The sequence below is a fragment of the Bufo bufo genome, chromosome 3, assembly GCF_905171765.1.
Source record: "Bufo bufo chromosome 3, aBufBuf1.1, whole genome shotgun sequence".
Taxonomy (NCBI): domain Eukaryota; kingdom Metazoa; phylum Chordata; class Amphibia; order Anura; family Bufonidae; genus Bufo; species Bufo bufo.
In genome coordinates this window covers 396995136-397021208 of record NC_053391.1, presented here as the reverse complement: position 1 = coordinate 397021208, position 26073 = coordinate 396995136, and the positions used below count along the sequence as shown (strand labels likewise).

The 26073-nt window shown below is 44.3% G+C and overlaps 1 protein-coding gene across 3 annotated transcripts in view; it reads left to right on the top strand.

Annotated features, from left to right (window-relative positions):
* Nucleotides 1–727: 727 nt before the first annotated feature.
* Nucleotides 728–26073, top strand: part of NIPSNAP2 (nipsnap homolog 2) — a 59157-nt gene continuing 33811 nt past the window's right edge. For all 3 annotated transcript variants that reach the window (XR_005777617.1, XR_005777618.1, XM_040424812.1), the window contains exon 1: nucleotides 728–878. Coding sequence is in view for 1 of the 3 variants with exons in the window: in XM_040424812.1 (XP_040280746.1) it covers nucleotides 799–878 (80 nt within the window). In the remaining 2 variants the exon portion in view is untranslated. The remainder of the gene's footprint in view (nucleotides 879–26073) is intronic.

The window sequence follows — 26073 nt, the reverse complement described above, 5'->3', positions numbered from 1 at the left end:
ACTGCAAGGGGGCACAGAAAAGGAATTATTACTTTGAAGGGGGCACAGAAAGGGAATTACTACTGTGAAGAGGGCACAGAGAGGGCATTACTACTGTGAAGGGGCACAGAAAAGGAATTATTACTTTGAAGGGGGCACAGAAAGGGAATTATTACTGTGAAGGGGGCACTTAGAGGGCATTACTACTGTGAAGGGGGCACAGAAAGGGAATTATTACTGTGAAGGGGTTACAGAGAGGGCATTACTATTGAGAAGGGGGCACAGAGAGGGCATAACTACTGTGAAGGGACATAACTGTTATGGGGGCACAGAAAAGGCATATCTACTGTGGGGGGCACAATGATGGCATAACTACTATGAAGGGGCACATAGAGGGCAACTGTGAGGGGTAAAAGTTTTTAAAGTATGGGGGGGTGACACTGGACAGAGGTGTCATCATGCAGCGGTTTAACAATGGGAACGTTTCAATGTGGTTTTCATAATCTGCACACAGTCAGTGCAAACATGCCTGATCACCAGTAATTTAAAATAGATTTTATGGCTTGTAGCGGGGGCACAATTTCCTATATTTGACCAAGGCACCAAAATATCACGTCTCGTCCCTGCTATAGAGTCATTTCCATTCCATCCCGGCACAAATTGAGCAACACAAAGGCGTGACCTCCCTCTAGTGGCGATTTCTGGTATCACAGCTGGCTCCAGACAGCAGTTCGCCACCTGGTGGTGTGTGTCAGTATTACAGCCCAGCTCCTCCTCATTTTCCCTGACGTTCGCTGGCAGCGCAGGAGGTTGTTCAAGATGGCGAGCAGAGCCATGTCCGCGGCATTGAGCAGGGCAGTAATGATCCAGGCCTGCGGGCCCAGCGTCCTGCTGGTCAGGTGAGAACAGCGCTCGGCACGTCCTGCGGTGCCATGTCTTCGGCTCGCTGTGCGCCTTTTCCTAAGACTTTTAGGAAGAGCAGATGACAACGTGTAGTGATTATAGGAGGAGACTGCGGTCACTTTGCGTAGGTGTGTATGGCTGCAGAGTCTGTGGATGCGTTATTTTGTACCTGTGTGTCCCTATGTCCCATGTAGTAGGCTCCTGCCATGCATGTGCCTGTCACTGCTGACAGCTGCACCCAGCCTGCTCAAGGTCACTGCCCATCCCCCAACCTTATAGGCACCCCAGAACTGTCAGGGGTGAACCCCAGTCTCATTCTATTCTGGAGGGCACTGCAGTAGTAACAATTTCAGGCTAAAAGGAAACCTATTGACTAATTATTAGAAAAAGAGTGAATAATGAATAGATCTATTAAAAGTCATACACGGGGGCACTGCTGCCTTCTATGGGGTGGAGAATAGTAGGAATTGCACAGCGCCCACTGCCCTCCTTGCAGGAGATATGGATTCTGAGGGGGTCTCATATGGGAGGGGGTCCTCTACAAATTATAGGGATTTAAAAAAATAAAAGTAGCAGCAACAAATGTTATTAAAATGATTCCTGAGCTGTAAAATGCTGCGGTGCCCGGGTGGATGCCCGTCGGCCCTTCACAGAGCAATGACCTGCTTACTGGCAGTTTCCCTGTCGACAGCGGCCCTTGGGTTGTGGGGGATCTGACTAGCCACGGGGTATCGGAAATGTGGCGTTAGAGGGGAATTCACGCGCAGCAGTTCTACTAGTCTATTCTTATGAATGGGGCTTCTGTTCAGATGGACGTACCTGATTATAGGCCCTCGGGGGTCAAACCAGGGGGGGGTCTCACTGTTGCGTGGCATTGGTGCCCCTTCAGTGTTACGTTGGCCCACGGAGGGGGCTTCATCCCACTAGCTTCACTGTGACAGAGCTGCAGTCCTCCGTACTATACCTACCAAGAAGTGGCTGATCGGCGAGGGGCGTCTGATATTCATGGCCGTCAGTGTTCTGATCCTGGAACACCCCTTTAATAAGCACTGCTGTGGTTTTGCACATTCCCATCCTTATAGCAGCATCTGTGTATGCTGCTGTATGGAAATGTCCAACGTTTAAAGGGGTTGGCCCTTCTGGGACATATTGATGGCATATGGCTAGGATACACCATCAATGTCAGATAGGTGCCGGTCCCACCTCTGAGACTCGCTCCTGTCTCCAGAACGGGGCCCCAAAGTGAAGGCGAGAACCCCATGCATGGCATGCTCTCTATTCATAGCTATGGCAGTTACGATAATAGCTGAGTGAGCACACTTCGCTATTTTCAGAAGACTCGTAGCACTAAACGTGATCACCTCTCCATTCACTGCTAGAAAACCACAGCATGTCATTTTTGTGCAGATTTTGCCCTTTTTATGCAAATCCGAACAAAAAACAGAAAAATAACACATGCAACCTGCATGCAGGACTTTAGTCTCCGCTCAAAAATCATATTCTGAGCGGACACCGAACGGACCCCATTATAGTCTATGGGGTCTTTAGGCTCCGTTACGCTCAGCTAGGTCTAAGTTATCTGCAGAATCCGTCCTTTCCGTTCTCCGGCTCCTCAACGGAGCCGAAGAACGGAAAGGAGAAACGGTGATGTGAACGAGGCCTTGCACACACGGCGAGTTTCTCACATTGAACTCGCTCAGCTGAAACTAACTTTAGTGCTCATGCACACGAGTGTAATGGCTGTACGTAAACGGCCAGTCCGCAATATACGGGCACTGGCCATGTGCACTCCATGGTGCGGATGCAGACCCATTGCCTTGGATGGGTCGATTATTCGCCAGATATGGCCAATGATTGTTAATCGCCTATCTTTTGTGGATCGGAGGCACGGATCGGTATCACTAGTAAGTGCTTCCGTGGGATTAAGGCTGGGTTCACACAGGCGTCACGTTTTGGCTCAGGATGCGTCCCGGTGCATTGCAGCAAACCCGCCCGAGTAGGTACGCAATTGCAGTCAGTTTTTACTGCGTTTGCGTTCCGTTATTCAGTTTTTATCGCGCGGGTGCAATGCATTTTGCACGCGCGTGATAAAAAATTGAATGTGGTACCCAGACCCGAACTTCTTCACTGAAGTTCAGGTTTGGTGTTGTGTAGATGTAATTATTTTCCCTTATAACATGGTTATAGGGGGAAATAATAGCATTCTTTAATACAGAAGGCTTAGTACAAGGTCAATTGAGGGTTAAAATAAATAAATATTAACTCCTCCAATTGATTGCGTAGCTGCCGGTCTCCTGTTCTTTCTTCAGGACCTGTCAAAGGACCTGTGGTGACGTCACTGAGCTCATCACATGGTCCATCACCACGGTGATGGACCATGTGATGTGACGTCACCACAGGTCCTTTAGCCAGCAGCTCATGATTAAAGAAGTAAGAAGAGATCGGCAGCTACGCGATCAAGAGGAGGAGGTGAGTTAATTGTTTTTAATTTTTAACCCTCAATTGACCTTCTACTAAGCATTCTGTATTAAAGAATGCTATTATTTTCCCTTATAACTATGTTAGAAGGGAAAATAATACAGTGAATAGACTGTCATCTTAGCAACCATGCGTGAAAATCGCACCGCATCCGCACTTGCTTGCGGATGCTTGCGATTTTCACGCAGCCCCATTCACTTCTATGGGGCCTGCGTTGCGTGAAAACCTCACAAAATAGAGCATGCTGCGATTTTCACGCAACGCGCAAGTGATGCATGAAAATCACCGCTCATGTGCACAGCCCCATTGAAGTGAATGGGTCGGTATTCAGTGCGGGTGCAATGCGTTCACCTCACGCATTGCACCCGCGTGGAAATCTCGCCCGTGTGAACTCAGCCTAAGCGTCTGTGCCTCCACACCGCAAAAGATAAGACATGTCCTATGTTTTGTCGTATTTTGCAGACCCATTCAAGTCAATGGGCCCGCATCCGCACCGAGTGCACGCGGCCTGTGCCCATGCGTTGCGGACCACTTTTTGTTGTCCGCAGCACGGGCACAGAGCCCTTACGTTCGTAGGCATGAGACCTTAGGATCCTTGATTGGTCCATCTGTCAGTTTTTACTCACCGTGTGTCGTCCGTAATTTATGGACAATAGACATTCCATGAAAATCTGACGCATCACGGATGCCATCCATGTTGTCTCCACGATTTTCACTGACCCTTTTCACGGATCTCTTGGGTGGGTTCACCAACTGTGTAGACAAGGTTTTTAGGTCCAGTGCTCAGATAAGGACAACTGAGTAAATGGAGACGTTGTATATACTGGCAATCAGTTCTTCACAGTGTAAGGCCTTATTCACACGTCCGTTGTTTCTTTCCTGATCTGTTCCGTTTTTTGCTGAACAGATCTGGACCAGATCTGGACCCATTCATTTTCAATGGGTCCTGAAAAAAAACGGACAGCTCAATGTCTGATTTTTTTTTTTCAGGACCTATTGAAAATGAATGGGTCCAGATCTGTTCAGCAAAAAACGGAACAGATCAGGAAAGAAACAACGGACGTGTGAATGGACCCTTACAGTGTTTGGGTATATTTTGTATTATAAGTATTTTGTAACTATTTCTATTAAAATAATAGCAAATAAAAAAAAATCTACAAAAAAGCAGATGGCATTAGGGTATTTTCACACTAGCGTTAAAGTTTTCCGGTACTGAGTTCCGTCACAGGGGCTCAATACCGGAAAAAAAACACTTCAGTTTTGTCCTAATGCATTCTGAATGGAGAGCAATCCGTTCAGTATGCATCAGGATGTCTTCCGTTCCGTCCCTTTTATGGTATTTGGCCGGAGAAAATACAGCGGCATGCTGCGGTATTTTCTCCGGCCAAAATTCCGGAACACTTGCTGGATTGCTGGAAATGTATTAATTCCAGATCCGGTACCAAGTGTTCAGGAAATTACCGTATTGACGGATCCGGTTTTCTGGTCTGCGCATACGCAGACCTTTTAAAAATGTGAAAATAAATAAATACCATATCTATTTTCCGGATGACACTGGAGAGACGGATCCGGTATTTTAATGCATTTGTCAGATGGATCCGGAAACAAATTCTATCCGTTTGCATACGGATTTCCGGATCCGGCAGGCAGATCCGGCAACGGAACTGCCTGCCGGATTCTTCTAACGCTAATGTGAAAGTACCCTTAGCACAATCTAAAAGTCATATAAAATGTCACAAAAATCTATTGAGAGTCAGGATATCGACCAGCCTTGTCTAGGTCCAGGAGGCCATTCGGTGGCAGGGACCTTACAGCAGGCAGCCCCGTTTTGTGACTTTTTAACATGCAGCGTAAAATGCCCCCTAGAAAGAAGGTAACCAGGTTTTTCTAATCTCGTAGATTACTCCTACATGAATCATTTTCCATTGATGTCCATAGGGGTCCTCTGGACTGGGCTACCTGTCTGATGAATCGTCCAGTTATCTGTACCTGGTTAATAATGCCCGTGCCGCGCTCCCTCTAGAACCATCACTGTGTAATGTGTTTGCTCTCAGATATTCCATCCCATTTATCTTATTTGGAGCTTCTCGCGTTACTCAGGACTGGCTAGTCCGTTTACTGGTTATCCATCACGTTCAGCCCAGGACTATTGATTTTAGGTTGGGTTCATGTACTGCAAATGTCATTGCCGGCACTGATGTGCTTTAGCTATACACTGCGTGCAGAATTATTAGGCAAATGAGTATTTTGACCACATCATCCTCTTTATGCATGTTGTCTTACTCCAAGCTGTATAGGCTCGAAAGCCTACTACCAATTAAGCATATTAGGTGATGTGCATCTCTGTAATGAGAAGGGGTGTGGTCTAATGACATCAACACCCTATATTAGGTGTGCATAATTATTAGGCAACTTCCTTTCCTTTGGCAAAATGGGTCAAAAGAAGGACTTGACAGGCTCAGAAAAGTCAAAAATAGTGAGATATCTTGCAGAGGGATGCAGCACTCTTAAAATTGCAAAGCTTCTGAAGCGTGATCACCGAACAATCAAGCGTTTCATTCAAAATAGTCAACAGGGTCGCAAGAAGCGTGTGGAAAAACCAAGGCGCAAAATAGCTGCCCATGAACTGAGAAAAGTCAAGCGTGCAGCTGCCAAGATGCCACTTGCCACCAGTTTGGCTATATTTCAGAGCTGCAACATCACTGGAGTGCCCAAAAGCACAAGGTGTGCAATACTCAGATACATGGCCAAGGTAAGAAAGGCTGAAAGACGACCACCACTGAACAAGACACACAAGCTGAAACGTCAAGACTGGGCCAAGAAATATCTCAAGACTGATTTTTCTAAGGTTTTATGGACTGATGAAATGAGAGTGAGTCTTGATGGGCCAGATGGATGGGCCCGTGGCTGGATTGGTAAAGGGCAGAGAGCTCCAGTCCGACTCAGACGCCAGCAAGGTGGAGGTGGAGTACTGGTTTGGGCTGGTATCATCAAAGATGAGCTTGTGGGGCCTTTTCGGGTTGAGGATGGAGTCAAGCTCAACTCCCAGTCCTACTGCCAGTTTCTGGAAGACACCTTCTTCAAGCAGTGGTACAGGAAGAAGTCTGCATCCTTCAAGAAAAACATGATTTTCATGCAGGACAATGCTCCATCACACGCGTCCAAGTACTCCACAGCGTGGCTGGCAAGAAAGGGTATAAAAGAAGAAAATCTAATGACATGGCCTCCTTGTTCACCTGATCTGAACCCCATTGAGAACCTGTGGTCCATCATCAAATGTGAGATTTACAAGGAGGGAAAACAGTACACCTCTCTGAACAGTGTCTGGGAGGCTGTGGTTGCTGCTGCACGCAATGTTGATGGTGAACAGATCAAAACACTGACAGAATCCATGGATGGCAGGCTTTTGAGTGTCCTTGCAAAGAAAGGTGGCTATATTGGTCACTGATTTGTTTTTGTTTTGTTTTTGAATGTCAGAAATGTATATCTGTGAATGTTGAGATGTTATATTGGTTTCACTGGTAAAAATAAATAATTGAAATGGGTATATATTTGTTTTTTGTTAAGTTGCCTAATAATTATGCACAGTAATAGTCACCTGCACACACAGATATCCCCCTAAAATAGCTAAAACTAAAAACAAACTAAAAACTACTTCCAAAAATATTCAGCTTTGATATTAATGAGTTTTTTGGGTTCATTGAGAACATGGTTGTTGTTCAATAATAAAATTAATCCTCAAAAATACAACTTGCCTAATAATTCTGCACTCCCTGTATGTTGTCTTTTGCCTTTCTATTCTAAGATTGTATTACCATCAGCGAGCACATGTTCAGCTATGAACCCCATTTTTTGTGTGTATGTGTATATGTGTGTGTGTATGTGTATGTATATGTGTGTATGTATATATATATATATATATATATATATATATATATATATATATATATATATATATATATATACTGTATTTTTCGCCCCATAAGATGCACTCCCCCCCCCCCCCACACACACTTTATGAATGAAGTAGGCGGCGCAGGCACGTGACATCAGTGAGTTACGGCCGCCCACCCGCCCTGCTCTGCCTGCTACAGGACATTTAGTAAGTAGTACAGATGGGGCTGGGAATCGGAACGTCAATTAAAGTTATTATTATTATAAAAGGTTTAGGCAATAAGGAAGTGAGTGAGCGGCGGGGCCAGAGTACAGTGACCGCACCGGCCCCGCCGCATTTGCATTCCACCGGCCCCTCCTACAGGTTTAGCTCCGGTATATTAGGGCATCTGTGGATGCCACTATTATGGGGTGGGGGATATGTGGATGGCACTGTTATGGGGTGGGGGATCTGTGGGTAACACATATATAGCAGTGCCCCCCCTCAGATACCCCCCCATAACAGTGCCACCCACAGATCCTCCCCGCCCCATAACAGTGCCACCCACAGATCCTCCCCGCCCCATAACAGTGCCACCCACAGATCCTCCCTGCCCCATAACAGTGCCACCCACAGATCCCCCATAGTAGTGTCATGCACAGACCACCATTAGTTCAAAACCCACCAAAAGCACACCTTTTGGTTAAAAATATTTTTTTTCTTAATGTCTTTTGTCTTTGCTGGCTTCAAAACTGAAAGATATGCCAACCAAGTGAATCACTGGTTGGCCACTTAGGAACATGTGGGCACATAACTTTTTTTCCTTTGTAGTTCATAGTGTTTTGATTGAACAGAAAAATAAGTTTATCGCCACAAGTGCCCTGGGTCTCAAGGCTGGCAATGGCGAGTACTCCAGGTCCAGCTGTAAACCTCTCATCCTAATGCCTCCTGCCTGGCGCTGATTGATGGTGCCCTCCTGTGCATGCACTGTTTGTTCTCAGCTCGTTCATTTGTTGCACACTTTTATCATGAATTTCACCTCTTCAATGAAAGCTGCTGGAACCCGGAGCAAAATTCACATGTAAGGGTACTTTCACACTTGCGGCAGAGGATTCCGGCAGGCAGTTCCGTCGCCAGAACTGCCTACCAGATCCGGCAATCCGGACACAAACTGATGGCATTTTTCAGATGGATCCGTCTGACAAATTCATTGAAATACCAGATCCGTCTCTCCGTTGTCATCCGGAAAAACGGATCCGGTATAAATTTTTATTTTTTTTGCATTTTTAAAGGTATGCGCAGACCAGAAAGCCGGATCCGTTTTGCCAGAACACTTAATGCTGGATCCGACACTAATGCACTTCAATGTAAATTCCAGCAAGTGTTCAGTATTTTTGGCCGGAGAGAAAACTGCAGCATGCTGCTGTATTTTCTCCGTCCAAAAAACGTAAGAGGGACTGAACTGATGTATCCTGAACGGATTGCTCTCCATTCAGAATGCATTAGGATAAAACTGATCCGTTTTTTTCCGGTATTGAGCCCCTGTGACGGAACTCAATACTGGAAAACAAAAGCGGATCCGTCATGGATCTGCAAAAACGCTTCCGTTACAATATTGCAACCGCATGCATCCGTCATGAACGGATCCAGTTGTATTATGTCTTCTATAGCCATGACCGATCCGTCTTGAACACCATTGAAAGTCAATTGGGGATATATCCGTTTTCTATTATGTCAGAGAAAACTGATCCGTCCCTATTGACTTACATTGTGTGCCAGGATGGTTCCGTTTGGCTCCGTTTCGTCAGGCGGACAGAAAAACGCTGCAGGCAGCGTTTTGGTGTCCGCCTCCAGAGCGGAATGGTGACTGAAGGGAGGCAAACTGATGCATTCTGAGTGGATCCTTTTCCATTCAGAATGCATTATGGCAAAACTGATCCGTTTTGGACCGCTTGTCAGAGCCCTGAACGGATCTCACAAACAGAAGGCCAAAACGCCAGTGTGAAAGTAGCCTGACACATTTGGATTTGCAGTGAAATGCCTTCAAATTCACAGCATGATCATTCGCAGAATAATTTTGGCACATGTTGTCTAGGGTACATTCACAGAAACCTAAGCCACCAGTGCCCGTGCTGTGGACCGCAAATTGCGGTCCGCAATTCATGGGCATCAGCTGTGTGAATCCTTTATTGCGGTGAGGAGCCATTCACTTGAATGGGTCCACAATATATGGCAAAAGATAGAACATGTCCTATCTGTTGCAGTGCAGAGGCGGGACCACAAAGCCCACGGAAGCGCTTCTGATCTGTGCCTCCGCTCCACACCATATGCCATATCTTGAGGATTGTGGGCCCATTCAAGTCAATGGTTACGCATCCGTGATAAAGGATTCAAATGGCCAGCGCCCGTATATTGCGGAACCGCTGTTTGCGGTCCACAATATTGGCACAGACGGCCTACTGTCTTGTGAATGAACCCAGGTGGCCATACACAGCAGATATACAGTACAGACCAAAAGTTTGGACACACCTTCTCATTCAAAGAGTTTTCTTTATTTTCATGACTATGAAAATTGTAGATTCACACTGAAGGCATCAAAACTATGAATTAACACATGTGGAATTATATACATAACAAACAAGTGTGAAACAACTGAAAATATGTCATATTCTAGGTTCTTCAAAGTAGCCACCTTTTGCTTTGATTACTGCTTTGCACACTCTTGGCATTCTCTTGATGACCTTCAAGAGGTAGTCCCCTGAAATGGTTTTCACTTCACAGGTGTACCCTGTCAGGTTTAATAAGTGGGATTTCTTGCCTTATAAATGGGGTTGGGACCATCAGTTGCGTTGAGGAGAAGTCAGGTGGATACACAGCTGATAGTCCTACTGAATAGACTGTTAGAATTTGTATTATGGCAAGAAAAAAGCAGCTAAGTAAAGAAAAACGAGTGGCCATCATTACTTTAAGAAATGAAGGCCAGTCAGCCGAAAAATTGGGAAAACTTTGAAAGTAAGGGCTATTTGACCATGAAGGAGAGTGATGGGGTGCTGCGCCAGATGACCTGGCCTCCACAGTCACCGGACCTGAACCCAATCGAGATGGTTTGGGGTGAGCTTGACCGCAGAGTGAAGGCAAAAGGGCCAACAAGTGCTAAGCATCTCTGGGAACTCCTTCAAGACTGTTGGAAGACCATTTCAGGGGACTACCTCTTCAAGCTCATCAAGAGAATGCCAAGAGTGTGCAAAGCAGTAATCAAAGCAAAAGGTGGCTACTTTGAAGAACCTAGAATATGACATATTTTCAGTTGTTTCACACTTGTTTGCTATGTATATAATTCCACATGTGTTAATTCATAGTTTTGATGCCTTCATAGTCATGAAAATAAAGAAAACTCTTTGAATGAGAAGGTGTGTCCAAACTTTTGGTCTGTACTGTAAGTTGTTTGGTTGAAAAGACAAACATTTGCAGTGGCCGGGTTTGGGGTGGTCCCAACGCTACGCTGGGTCCCCTGGACACCGTCTAGGTGTCACTAAGTGTTTCTGCTCTCCAGAAGGGATGGTAAGGCGTGGTGCACCCCAGTGGGAAACAAGTCCAGAGAGTCATGGTTTGCAGTAAACCAGGGTGCTTCTTTATTGAAGGAATTCAGGTACAAAGCAATACAGGCGAGGCATTGGGCTGGCTTCTCCAGTGTCTCCTCCCTGGCAGAAGAAGGGCTTGATGCTGAGGAAAGGCCTGAACTAGCTGTCCCTTTTTATCTTCAGAAGGCTGGTTATCCAGGATCTGTGGCAGCATATCCCCGTCTCAGCGTCTTCTACTGGTCAGTCAGTAGTCTGGCAGAGGCTCCTCCCTGGCAGAAGAAGGGTTTGATGCTGAGGAAAGGCCTGAGCTAGCTGTCCTTCTCTCTCTCTCAGAAGGCTGGCATCCTGGTCAAGGGCCTACGGTCTGTAGCTCAATAGTCCGGGTGGCACCTTGGTCACAGGGCTAGTGACCCATTGTCTGTGGCTCAGCGTCCCCATGTCAGCGTCTTCTTCTGGTCACTCAGTAGTCTGGCAGAGTCTCCTCTTCCAAGCATTGGTCCATAACTGCAGCACACTAGGGGCTTTGACTGCTCTCCTTATATACAGTTTTTGCTAGACTAGAACCTTCTTGTGGGAGGGGTGGAGTGGAGATACTCAGCACAAACAGATACATTGTTTCAGCTCCCGTCTGGTATAGACTTGCATTAGAGCTTCAATGATACTCAATGGTCATGACACAGCAGGTTTTCCAGACATAAATACGTTTCCACACATAACAACATAGCCTGACCTTTTAAATGTCTGGTTTTAGCTATCTGCTTTTTGGTGGTAAGTCTGGGTTTTTCCCTTCAAAACATGGTTTTCTTTAAACCCTATGGCCGCTGTGGAAAATTACCAGCTTCTCAAAGTCCTAACAGTCTCTCAGTATTCATTAACCCTTTTCACAGAACCATGTAAATACCGTGATAATAAACAGGATATATATCACAACATGTAAAATGCAGTTACACAGTATTAAACAGTAAGTTAACCCTTTCAAGAGAAATAAAGTAAGAAGTTTTAACTTTGCATAGGGAATATAGGCAAATGTCAGAGTACTCCCTGCTCTAGGGAACTTACACATTTAGTGAACGCTCGTTTCGCAGAGCCGTCACAGTTCAAACTGCCCAATGTGTTCAATTAAACCGGCAATGGATGAAAGATTGTTCTGGGAATATTCTTTTAGTAAAAGATCTTTTCTCCAACTATCGGATGAAAATATAACATGGCCAACTTTTCACATGATAATGGTCTGTAATTGGTCGACCAAACATTTGTTTTGGTTGAAATCTTTAGGCCTAGTTTACACGAACGTATGGCTTTTATAGTTTTTTGCGGTCCGATTTTCACGGATCCGTTGTTCCGTTTTTGAGTTCCGTTGTGTTTGTTTCCTTTTCGTTTTTCCGTTCCGTTTTTCCGTATGCCATGTACAGTATACAGTAATTACATAGAAAAAATTGGGCTGGGCATAACCTTTTAAATAGATGGCTCAGAAAAAATGGAACGGATACGGAAGACATACGGATGCATTTCCGTATGTGTTCCATTTTTTTTGCGGACCCATTGACTTGAATGGAGCCACGGAACGTGATTTGCGGGCAATAATAGGACATGACCAAAATAGATACCGTAACCATCAATTGAATACACATTAAAGTGCTAAACTAGCCTATGGCAATAAATATAAATAGACAACCTACATAGAAATGCCAGACCGCTGGTACTGAATTATGTCCTTTATTACAAAATCACATTATACAACATACATGATTAAAAGAATCAGTGCAGGAGATAAAGGCAACATCACTGGAGGAGACATACATGAAACGGAGTCCCTATCATAGAAAAATGTACAGAAGACATGGTCATGCATATGGAAAATCATACATGATGAGAAAAGGGACATTTACCCGTGCAAAGAGTCTCCTCCAGGATGGCGCCAACCCCAACGCGCATGTTCTAACTTTCAACGGAACGGAAATATGGAAACTGAATGCATACGGAGTACATTCCGTTTTTTTTTGCGGAACCATTGAAATGAATGGTTCCGTATACGGAACACAAAAAAACGGCCCGTACACTCGCAAAAAAAAACGTTCGTGTGAACTAGGCCTTAGACTGTGTATGAGGGATGTGTCTGACGACTAGCTTACTGATGACAGTTTTGGACTATAATGGTACCAGCACACATGGCTGTAGGTCTAGAAACAGAATATCTTCAAAGATTTTCTTGTGGATTTCTGTGTTTCCAAACCAGGGGGGATGTAATGTGGTTTTCCCTTGCATTGCAAAGGGTGAAATCAACCACAAAGCATTGGCGTGCTGCAGATTTCTATATCCGCATGGCAGGTCAATTTGTATACGGAAAAAAGCAAAGTGAGCATGAGATTTGTCTGATCTCATCACTTTGTTAATCATGTATTATGCTGCAGTTTTACTACACAAATAAATCAGCGAGGAAAAAACCATGCATAAACCGCAACACGTGCAGGTAGCCCAGTCGTGGCTGTATTATAGATGGGCTGTAATACATGAATGTAATGTATTATCAGAGGTGGCCAGGCCTTTCTAAGTGAACTCTTTGTTTAATAAATAAATAGTAAATTCAAAAAGAAAGTTAATAGAAGTATGTACCCTACTTAGAAGGCTTTATCTTATTTTGCACCTTAGCCATTTTCCTATTATGACTTGTACACACTGTAGATATCTTATAGTTACTGTCCCGAAGAGGAAGGTCATCGTGAGTCACATTTATCTTGTGTGGCCCTGTTACTATGTATATATGACCTTTTATATCTATTTAAAGACTTAGACCCTTAATACACTTAACTTGAATACAAGAAGAAAGTCTTTAGACACAAATAACAAGGTTTAGTACATTGGTAAAGCCATTGTGAAACCAACCCAATGATGGTAGAGTTCTGTGTGGCACATTGTAATTAACCCCTTAGTCCTATGCCAGATATGTGTAATTTTTTTTTATGACCTTTCCTCTATCTGATGGTTGTCTGCCTAATGTATATAATTACAGGTAACACAGTATATATTAGCATAATGTTTGCTGAATGGCCGACAGTCTAAGGGGATGTTCACATGGTGGCTTTTGGAGTGGACATTCGCTCCGAAAACCTGACATTGGCCGCAGCCTTCCTGCCTCCCATACATCTCAATGGGAGACAATGGACATGGCCCTTCTTGCTGTGGCACGGCTTTAAATGGGTTCTCTGGGAATTAAGAAAATTTAAAATACGTAAATATTACTTTTTTAGAAATATATTCCCAAATACCTTTCATTAGTTATAATGGCTCCTTTTGGCTAGGGAGAAATCATTAGGAGAAATAAAATGGACACCGCCTTATTAGTACACACAATACCTGTCCTAATCGCACATCATCCTCATCCTCCTCTACTTGTCATGAATTATGATCCTGAATACAGCTCATAAGATCTTTAGCTGAGTCTCTGTAGGAATGGAGTTCATGAGACATGAAGTACAGAGAGGACAGACAGGACAGGTTATGTGGGGCTGTGGTATTGCTCATTACCCACATCCCATGTCTCCTCCTGAACTCCATTCCTACAGAGATTCAGCTAAGGATCTTATCAGCTGTATTCAGGATCATAATCTCTGACAAGTATAGCAGAGAGGAGGATTATGCAGCTCTTTACCTCAGTGTTGTGAAGTAACTTGTGCTGCTTTTGTTGTTAGGACAGGTTTTGTGTATACTAATAGGACGGCAGCCATTTTATTTCTCCTATTGATTGCTCCCTAGACAAAAGGAGCCATTATAACTAGGGATCGACCAATTATCGGAAGTACCGATATTATTGGCCGATATTCAGGATTTTGTACATTATCGGCATCTAACCTTGCCGATATACCGATAATGCATGTAAAGCGAATACTAGTGAGTGCTTCCATTATGGAAGCGCGCACCAGTATGCATCGGGTGCTGGGAGCGCTTCCGATACTCACCCTCCCTGGTCTTCTTTGATGGGGCCCGCGCTGCACTGTCCTGACCCCGTACAGCGTCAGGACGTAGTGCGCGCACTATGACCTGACGCTGCATGCCACGCTGTCAGGTGACAGTGCAGCCGCTGGACCCAGAGATGAAGAGGAGCCGCGGCGCAGGAGATGTGAGGAGTTTATTTTTTTTCATCTAAGGTCTGATAGGGGTTAATAAAGGTCTGATAGGGGTTAATAAAGTCAGTGAGGAGGAGGGGGGGGGGGTGGAAATTGTCATTTGGTACTAGTATATTATAAATGTAAATTATAAATTGACTACCAACTAAGGGCTTTAGTAATTTTATAATTTTGCCAAATGCAAATTTCCACCACCTCAGTGACTACCAACTAATATAATATATATTATGAAATATTAAATATCGGTATAAATTATCGGCCTGAAAGTTCACAGATTATCGGTATCTGCTCTAAAAAATCTATATCGGTCGAACCCTAATTATAACTAATAAAAGGTACTTGGGAATATATTTATAATAAAGTAATATTTATGTATTTTAATTTTATTAATTCCTGGAGATCCCCTTTAAGTGAATATTTTCACCGGTTCCTTTTGTTCTTCCGGGAGATAAGCCTCCACCAGATGTTTGACAGCAGCATATCTTTCCCTCCCCATTGAATACACATACATATTTGGCTGAAGCGAACCTGTATGTGTATGGGGAACTCTGGAGGGAATTGGGAGAGATGGCTGTCTGCCGAAGAGTCGTTCAACTGACAGCTGTTGAATGTGTATGGCAGCCTTAACATCCAGTGACCCCATATATTGTGCCTCATACATGTATAAGCCCTGGCTGATAGATGACAAGCCCACACATGAGTTTAGTAAGTACATAGAAATACACAAATTTGGGAAAATAGCTGAATGTCTCCCAGCTCATGATCTCTGGAACCCCAATATTACACTGCTCTAGACACTGCCCTGCACATGTATGCCCCTTCAGCCGCTGTGGGTTTCCGTCAGGAGAGCTGTGTATCTGTGTATTTTAAAACCTTTTCGGATTCCCTAATTTATCCTTTCGCTCTAATATTGTGATCACTTACATATGTCATCACTACATTCACACATAGTAAGCTTCACTTAATTCCAAAAACTCCTTCTTGGTGTGTTATTTTTATTATTGTCAATGAATGTCCAATATGGCCAAAAGTATGTGGACACCTAACCATCACAACTATATGAGCTTTTTGGGCATCCCATCCAAAAACCACGGATAGGGATATGAGGTTGTACCCCCTTTGTGGTTCTATACTTCTGGGAAGCGTTTCCACACGATTTTGTACAAGAGACGTCTTTCTTGATTTACTAGAGAGATTATTGGGGTTAGAGACAGAATGAATAGACTGGCCCTTTAAGTGACAACCATCGTAACAAAAAGCATGCAGAAGAACAGGACAATGCACAGCTGTAGGTCACATTAGTGAAAAGTACTTTTATCATGCTAATGAGTCAGAATTTCCTGTAGACAAAGACTTGACTATGGAGCATAGGATTCAAAATGGTCTGAATCCACTGTTTAACCACTTTCTGACCGTCCATTGACTATAAACATCCTGGGCGGTCTATTTATTTATTTATTTATTTTTATCTCTGATAGGACGTTTCTGAACGTCCTTTCAGAGATGGCAGATGCAAGCTGACAGCAGGGCACCCCAGAGAGAAGGCAGAGAGAAGTTCCTGGGTGTCCCTGCCTTCTAGATCGCTGTATACACAGCTCTCAATGAGCGCTGTGTATACAGATCAGGAAGCGCTATGTAGTCATGTGACCGCCGGGTCTTCTATAGACCTCGATCAGCCCTACACTGAGGCTGTACAGCCTCTCTGGGGGGTGTATTTCCACTGTAAGTTAAATGTTCCCCAGAGGTCTTGTATGACCTTATGGGGGACGCAAAGTGTAAATAAATAATAAATAAAAAGTGCTTTGAAAAAAAACCCACTTATTTGGTATCACCGCATCTGCAACGACCGGCTCTATAATAATATCACATAATCTACTCAATCAGGTGAACTCCGTAAAAATAAATAAATAAAACATTGCGCCAAAATGGGGGCGTGGCCTGCAGCTGCTATGTGCGGATGTGTTTAGAGGAGCTCCTGTGTGAAGACCCTGAAACCTCATTATCCTGATTTATTCACAGCCTCCAAAATTCCCTACCAAGCAGGTATAAAGTCGGGAATTCTCCCGGGGATCAAAGATGGCCCGCAACAAACCACTCGATGCAGCGGAGAAGCTCCGAGAGTTTGTCCTCTCTGAGATTCAAGATGGCGCTGGAGAGTCTCTCCATGCTACCTCCAGTGCATCTGGCCTTGTGACTGCCACTTCAGGAGACTCTAATCCTGAACCAGAACCTACCTTGAAGCAGGTCACAGAACAGCCTCTGCATGCAATATCGGCCTGCCGAACCACTCTTTCTGGCTAGTTGGATGAGGTGAAAGTGGACCTTGGCCTACTGCGCCATGATATGCAGAGCTTGCGTGATAGAGTGAAAGAGGCAGAAGATCGAGTCTCTACCCTAGAGGATCGCACAACTCCCATTCCTGCGCAACTCGCTGCCCTGGAGCAGAAAGTGGACTTTTGGCAGCAAAAATGTTATGACTACGAGAACCGGCTTCGCCGCAATAATTTGCGCATTATCGTGCTGCCGGAGAGGGCTGAAAGGAACGACCCCTGCGAGTTTATTGCCACATGGTTGAAAACCGCCTTCCCTGACACCATTTTCTCTGGCGCATTTGGTATTGAGCAGGCCCATCGAGTACCTGCCAAGCCGCCGCCTCCTCAACTCTACTGATAGAGATCACATCACAGGCGCAAACAAGATCTGTCATGAGAACGCCACTATCATGTTATTCCCTGATTTTTCTGCTGAGCTACAGAAGCGCAGGGCTACCTTTACTGCGGTGAAAAGGAGACTGCGTGACCTTGGTGTTCCCTACTCTATGGCCTACCCGGCACGCCGATCTAGATTTTTCACATCACCTGTGGAGGCTACTGGATGGCAGATATCGCTCCGCTAGATCTCCTGATTGATCCAGGCTATGGGCCCTGACCGTTGCGGCCCTCACCTGCCTGCTGAGTGAACACTCAGCCCAATGTCTACCCTCATGTTAGAGGGGTGTGACTTCTCTCCTGCTGGGACCTTAGATCATCTCCACCCACTGAGGAGTATCCCACTCGATGTTGATCATCTATCCTGGATCCAACCTTTTATGAGTTAACAGTTTTTTTTCTCCTTTAGGTGGACTGCGTAATTGCAGCACTAGTATTAATCTCACTTTTCTACTAGGTTTTATTTACTTTTCTGTTCTATTTTTGTCAGGGTCTTTCTTATGCCGTTGTACTGCACAATCCATATTGTGTGCATGGCAAACTTCTGCCATTAGCACACCCCGTAATCATTACCACGGTGTCATCTGTTCTGGGACCCATATTGTTTAACCCCTTAAGGACACAGCCTTTTTACACCTTAGGACCAGGCCATTTTTTGAAAATCTGACCAGAGTCCCTTTAAGTGCTGATAACTTTAAAACGCTTTGACTTATCCAGGCCGTTCTGAGATTGTTTTTTCGTCACATATTGTACTTCATGACACTGGTAAAATGAAGTCAAAAAAATTATTTTTTTTGCACCAAAAAATACCTAATTTAACAAAAAATTTGGAAAAATTTGCAAATTTCAAAGTTTCAGTTTCTCTACTTCTGTAATACATAGTAATACCCCAAAAAATTGTGATGACTTTACATTCCCCATATGTCTACTTCTTGTTAGAATTGATTTGGGAATGATATTTTATTTTTTGGGGATGTTATAAGGCTTAGAAGTTTAGAAGCAAATCTTGAAATTTTTCAGAAATTTACAAAAACTCAATTTTTAGGGACCAGTTCAGGTCTCAAGTCACTTTGCGAGGCTTACATGATAGAAACCACCCAAAAATGACCCCATCTAAGAAACTACACCCCTCAAGGTATTCAAAACTGATTTTGCATACGTTGTTAACCCTTTAGGTGTTGCACAAGAGTTATTGGCAAATGGGGAGGAAATTTGAGAATTTCATTTTTTTGTCTAAATTTTCATTTTAACCCATTTTTTCCACTAACAAATCAAGGGTTAACAGCCAAACAAGACTGTATCTTTATTGCCCTGACTCTGCCGTTTACAGAAACACCCAATATGTGGCCGTAAACTACTGTACGGCCACACAGCGGGGCGTAGAGTGAAAGGTGCGCCGTATGGTTTTTGGAGGGCTGATTTTTATGGACTGGTTTATTTACACCATGTCCCATTTGAAGCCCCCTGATGCACCCCTAGAGGAGAAACTCCCTAAAAGTGACCCCATCTAAGAAACTACACCCCTCAAGCTATTCAAAACTGATTTTACATACATCGTTAACCCTTTAGGTGTTGCACAGGAGTTATTGGCAAATGGCGATGAAATTTGAGAATTTCATTTTTTTGCCTAATTTTCCATTTTAACCCATTTTTTCCACTAACAAAGCAAGGGTTAAAAGCCAAACAAGACTGTATCTTTATTGCCCTGACTCTGCTGTTTACAGAAACACCCCATATGTGGCCGTAAACTACTGTACGGGCACACAGCGGGGCGTAGAGTGAAAGGTGCGCCGTTTGGTTTTTGGAGGGCTGATTTTGCTGGACTGTTTTTTTGGCACCATGTCCCATTTGAAGCCCCCCTGATGCACCCCTGGAGTAGAAACTCCATAAAAGTGACCCCATCTAAGAAACTACACCCCTCAAGGTATTCAAAACTGATTTTACAAACTTTGTTAACCCTTTAGGTGTTGCACAAGATTTAATGGAAAATAGAGATACAATTTCAAAATTTCACTTTTTTGGCAGATTTTCCATTTTAATATTTTTTTTCCAGTTACAAAGCAAGGGTTAACAGCCAAACAAAACTCATTATTTATGGCCCTGATTCTGTAGTTTACAGAAACACCCCATATGTGGTCGTAAACTGCTGTACGGGCACACGGCAGGGCGCAGAAGGAAAGGAACGCCATACGGTTTTTGGAAGGCAGATTTTGCTGGACAGTTTTTTTTTTACACCATGTCCCATTTGAAGCCCCCCTGATGCACCCCTAGAGTAGAAACTCCAAAAAAGTGACCCCATTTTAGAAACTACGGGATAGGGTGGCAGTTTTGTTGGTACTAGTTTAGGGTACATATGATTTTTGGTTGCTCTATATTACACTTTTTGTGCGGCAAGGTAACAAGAAATAGATTTTTTGGCACGTTTTTATTTTTTGTTATTGACAACATTCATCTGACAGGTTAGATCTTGTGGTAATTTTATAGAGCAGGTTGTCACGGACGCGGCGATACCTAATATGTATACTATTTTTTTTATTTATGTAAGTTTTACACAATGATTTCATTTTTAAAACAAAAAAAATGTTTTAGTGTCTCCATAGTCTAAGAGCCATAGTTTTTTCAGTTTTTGGGCGATTATCTTAAGTAGGGTCTCATTTTTTGCGGGATGAAATGACGGTTTGATTGGCATCTATTTTGGGGTGCATATGACTTTTTGATTGCTTGCTATTACACTTTTTGTGACGTAAGATGACAAAAAATGGCTTTTTTTACACCGTTTTTATTTTAATTTTTTTACGGTGTTCATCTGAGGGGTTAGATCATGTGATATTTTTATAGAGCCGGTCGATACGGACGCGGCGATACCTAATATGTATACTTTTTTTTTATTTATGTAAGTTTTACACAATGATTTCATTTTTGAAACAAAAAAAATCATGTTTTAGTGTTTCCATAGTCTAAGAGCCATAGTTTTTTCAGTTTTTGGGCGATTATCTTGGGTAGGGTATGATTTTTGCGGGATGAGATGACGGTTTGATTGGTACTATTTTGGCGTACATGCGACTTTTCTGATCACTTTTATTACCTTTTTTGGGAAGTAAGGTGGGCAAAATTTCAATTTCATCCTAGTTTTTTATTTTTTATTTTTATGGCGTTCACCGTTCGGGTAAAGTAACATAACCGTTTTATAGATCAGGTCGTTACGGACGCGGCGATACCAAACATGTGTAGGGAATTTTATTTTTTTCATTTTTAATCAGTGATAAATGTGTTTTTTGATTTTTACTTTTTTTTCACTTTTTTTAACTTTTTTTTTGACCCAGACCCACTTGGTTCTTGAAGATCCAGTGGGTCTGATGTCTGTATAATACAGTACAGTACAATATATATTGTTCTGTACTGTATTTTACTTACACTGAACAGATCTATGCTTTTAGCACAGATCTGTTCAGCACCATGGACAGCAGGACGCCTGAGAGGCGTCCTGTTGCCATGGGAACCTTCCCCGTCTGCTCAGAACTGCGCAGACGGGGAAGGGTAAGCACAGGGCTGAGGGGGGCTCTCTGGGGGCTCTCTCCCTCTCCCATCGGGGGGCTGCAAAGGCACAGCAGCCCCCCGATGGGAGAGGGAGGGAGCTCCCTGCGCTGTTAACCTTTTCCATACAGCGGTCCGTACGGACCGCTGTATGGAAAGGGTTAACGGCTGACATCGCATCGCAGCTGTCAGCCGTTTATACCAGGGTGCCAGCAATGTGCTGGCACCCTGGTATCCCCACTAGAAACCAACGATTATACAAGGGGAGGCGGGCGGGGGATCGCGATCCCGCCTGCCGCACCGCCCGCCTCCCGCACCGCCCACACTGCCCGCAACCCTCCCCCTGCACCTCCCACCGGGCTAAAATCACTCGGGGGGGTGCAGGGGGAGGGATACAGATCTATTTTAGGAATACTAAAGTTTCTGATCCCCGCGGTCAGGGACCGCAGGGATCAGAAACTGCAGAAATCGCAGCAAACCGCAGGTCTGAATTGACCTGCGGTTTGTCGCGATCGCCGACATGGGGGGGTCACGGGACCCCCCCGCGCATTTAGCCTAGGTGCCTGCTCGATGATTTGAGCAGGCACCGGGTTCCGATCACTGCCGGCCGGGCGGCAGTGATCGGAACAACACATGACGTACCGGTACGTCATGTGTCCTTAAGTACCAGGACATCATGACGTACCGGTACGTCATGTGTCCTTAAGAGGTTAATATATTTATCAGCGAAATTGCAGAAGGCCTCGATGGTAAGGTGTGTCTTTTTGCTGATGACACAAAGATTTGTAAAAGGGGTGGTGTTCCTGGAGGGATACACCAAATGGAAAAGGATTTAGGAAAACTAGAGGAATGGTCAAAAATATGGCAACTAAAATTTAATGTTGATAAGTGCAAGATAATGCACCTGGGACGTAAAACCCAAGAGCAGAATATAAAATCAGTGATACAGTCCTAACCTCAGTATCTGAGGAAAGGGATTTAGGGATCATTATTTCAGAAGACTTAAAGGTAGGCAGACAATGTCTAGAGCAGCAGGAAATGCTAGCAGAATGCTTGGGTGTATAGGGAGAGGCATTACCAGTAGAAAGAGGGAGGTGCTCATGCCGCTCTACAGAGCACTAGTGAGACCTCATTTGGAGTATTGTGCGCAGTACTGGAGGCCATATCTCCAGAAGGATATTGATACTTTGGAGAGAGTTCAGAGAAGAGCTACTAAACTAGTACATGGATTGCAGGATAAAACTTACCAGGAAAGATTAAAGGACCTTAACATGTATAGCTTGGAAGAAAGACGAGACAGAGGGGATATGATAGAAACTTTTAAATACATAAAGGGAATCCGCAAGGTAAAAGAGGAGAGAATATTTAAAAGAAGAAAAACTGCTACAAGAGGACATAGTTTTAAATTAGAGGGGCAAAGGTTTAAAAGTAATATCGGGAAGTATTACTTTACTGAGAGAGTAGTGGATGCATGGAATAGCCTTCCTGCAGAAGTGGTAGCTGCAAATACAGTGAAGGAGTTTAAGCATGCATGGGATAGGCATAAGGCCATCCTTCATATAAGATAAAGCCAGGGGCTATCCATAGTATTTAGTATATTGGCAGACTGGATGGGCCAAATGGTTCTTATCTGCCGACACATTCTATGTTTCTATGTCATTATTTTCAGTTTATTACTGATGAAGCATCTGAAAATGCTATCTTTTACTTGTTATGGTTTCTAGTTTAACCAAAGTTTGGTTGTTGATGCATACACATTCTCCATCTTTTCAGGTGTCCACTGACCTCACATGTCATTGCTCTGAAGTACAAGCGCTAAGTCTCACTTCCCCCCAATTACCTACTGTGTCGCTCCTAAGGGCGGGAGTGTTGAGTAATAAGGCCCAACTGCTCTCACATTGTCCTAATTGTGTAATATGGCGGACCTGCGTATAATATCCTGGAATGTTTGTGGCCTGGGGAATATTAGGAAACGCACAATGGTGTTCTCCATGATACAGAAGTTTAGTCCTCATATCTTATGCCTGCAAGAAACCAGGACATTCCAGGAGACTACAGAAGCCTTGGGTGCACTGCAGTGGGCACAACACTCATGCCATACTTCTTTTTTTCTAGAGGGGTCTCAATACTAATAAATAAATCTCTTCGATGGGAAGTAGAAAGAATGCTGATAGATCTGGAGGGACGGTATGTCTTTGTAGCAGCATATATTAACTGCATCTTGTATGTGTTATTGGGCATTTATATACCTCCCCCCTCTTCACTGCATTTATTCCATAATGCCATATCTTTTGCTGCTCCCTTCCCGACTGCCAGGGTCTTGTGTATTGGAGATTGTAATATGATCTTGGATCAATCCTTAGATAGGCTATGCTCCACTCCCAAGCCACTGCTTCAGACCCTTCAGCCACACTTTTGGGAGAGGTGGGATGGCATGACTTATGGTGAATTAAACATCCTACCACCTCCTCATTTTCTTGCCATTCAGCTAGTCTTCACTCTCTATCCCGTATAGATTATGCCTTGGGAAACTCTACTGTGTGTAATGTAGAATACAATGTTGATTATGGGGCTTGTGGAGTTTCTGACCACTCCCCATTGCTCCTAACTCTGATGTCGCCCACACCCTGGCACGACACTCTATGAAAATACACCCTTTCTGGCTTACCCCTAATGACCGCATCCCTGTGATCAGCTCTCTGTGTTTGTCTGATCATAATGACCCCACATTAGTTTGGGACACTTTAAAGGCTTATCTACGAGGGTGTTTAAAGTCCTCCATAAAGAGACACGGCCAGCCGCGAGGCCACTTTGGCTAGGGACTGCACTCGCCTAGAGGCCGCCTATGTTGCGGACCCAGCTGACTTCAATAGGGAACAGTGGTTATAAGTGGGGCGCCAATATCTCACCATGCTGAAAGAGAAAGCTCAACGCAAGTTATTTTTCGCTAAACAGTCCCTTTTTTGAACAGGGGAATCAGTCCGGCAAACTCCTGGCACATATTGTGCACCAGAACCAGGCCTCTCCTGCGAGTACAGGCCGGACATGGTTCACTTCTAACGGAATCCACTGATATAGCTCATAGATTTCAAGACTTCTATAGGGATTTGTATCAGGCTTAAAGAGGACCTTTCACTAGAATAAAAAAATCTAAACTAAGCATACAGACATGGAGAGCGGCGCCCAGGGATCTCCCTGAATTTACTATTATGCCTGGGCACCACTCCGTTCTCCCGGTATCTTCATATTTTCGGCTCAACTGGGTGGAGCCTGCTGGCGTCTCCTTCTCCCAGGCTGGAGCGCTGGCCAATCGCAGTGGTCAGCTCATAGCCTGAGTTTTTTTTTCTCTTAGGCTACGAGCTGAGTGCTGCGATTGGCCAGCACTCCAGCCTGGGAGAAGGAGACGCCGGCAGGCTCCACCCAGTTGAGCCGAAAATATGAAGATACCGGAGCCTATACCGGGAGAACGGAGCAGCACCCAGGGATAATAGTAAGTGCAGGGAGATCCCTAGGCGCCGCTCTCCATGTCTGTATGCTTAGTTTAGATTTTTCATTCTAGTGAAAGGTCCTCTTTTTAAGCCACCCATTCTTTTGAGAGCCATCTCCATGACCTTTAGATGCCCCAGCTGCCTCGGGAGGCAGTGAATTCTCTAGAATCCCTGATTACCTCTGTAGAAACTGCGGAGGCCATTGCCTCTTTAGCTGACGGGAAAGCACCTGGTGGCCTTGATGGCATTCCTCTAGAGGTATATGCCCATTATTCTGAACACCTGGTGCCCCCCTTGAAACATATGTAAAAGGAGGCCTTTACTGCTGGCACTCTCCCACCATCCTTATATGAAACCACTATAGTGGCCATTCTGAAACCTGGTAAAATCAAAGTGTCCCTACCTGATTTTTTTTTTTATTTATTATTTGGCGGGCCAGCTACGGTACCTAAAGATCTGGCTCTCCCCATATGAACAACTCTTTAAAGGATAACTGTCACATTTAGACCCTAATTTAAATTTTCATATATGTAGTTAGTAATAATATGATATTCCAGAATCCGTTACTATTAGACTGACTTACCCCATATTTAATAAGAATTAGCCCTTAGGAACCAGTCTGCATAAAACTGCAATTTCACTATTCAGTTAAGATGGCCGCCACTGCCCTCACCCTGAGGCTAATCCTGCCTGCCCTCACTAGCCAGTAACAATAGCCCCCCAAAAGTGTCAGTAACCAGAGCCCTCCCCCCTAAAGGGTTAATCTCCTGCAGCACAAAGGGGTACTCTTACCACATGTTGGGCAGATCTCCCTTCCCTGTTGTGCGCTGCTCCAACTCTGCATCCTCCAGCTCTGCTGAGTGAGGGAGCGTCTGCCAAGCGCAGGGACAGGGAGAAGTGCACACAGCCCAGGCACTGTTATCAGCTGCTGGGGAGGACCTGGCTTTAATCATTTACTCAGTCCCTGGCTGTCAGTAATGTGAGCCTGCGGTGCTTCGTCCTTCAACAGATAGACGGACCATGCCTAGCAACCCTATTTTAAGCACAGGTAGAAGTAGGCAGTACAGGGGACAAAAATGTGGAATTAAGGGGTAATTGAATACACAGTGAAAGGTTGAAATAGGGCCACCAAGGTAATATTAACCCCTACAATCCAATACTCCAAAAAAAATTAAAAATACGACGGTTATACTTTAACTCAGAGGCCCATCTGGCCATGTATTTGTATCTCAAATCTCTGTGGGCAGTGCTGGAACAACCTAATCTCTTTCCCCGAATGCTCCTGTCCATACACAGAGTAGCTATACGGCTATGGGAGGCTAGTAAGGGCGTACATGGCTTCCAGTGACATATGGCTGAAGCCCCTCTGTGGGATAACCCTGCCTTTCCCCATTTACTGTCTCT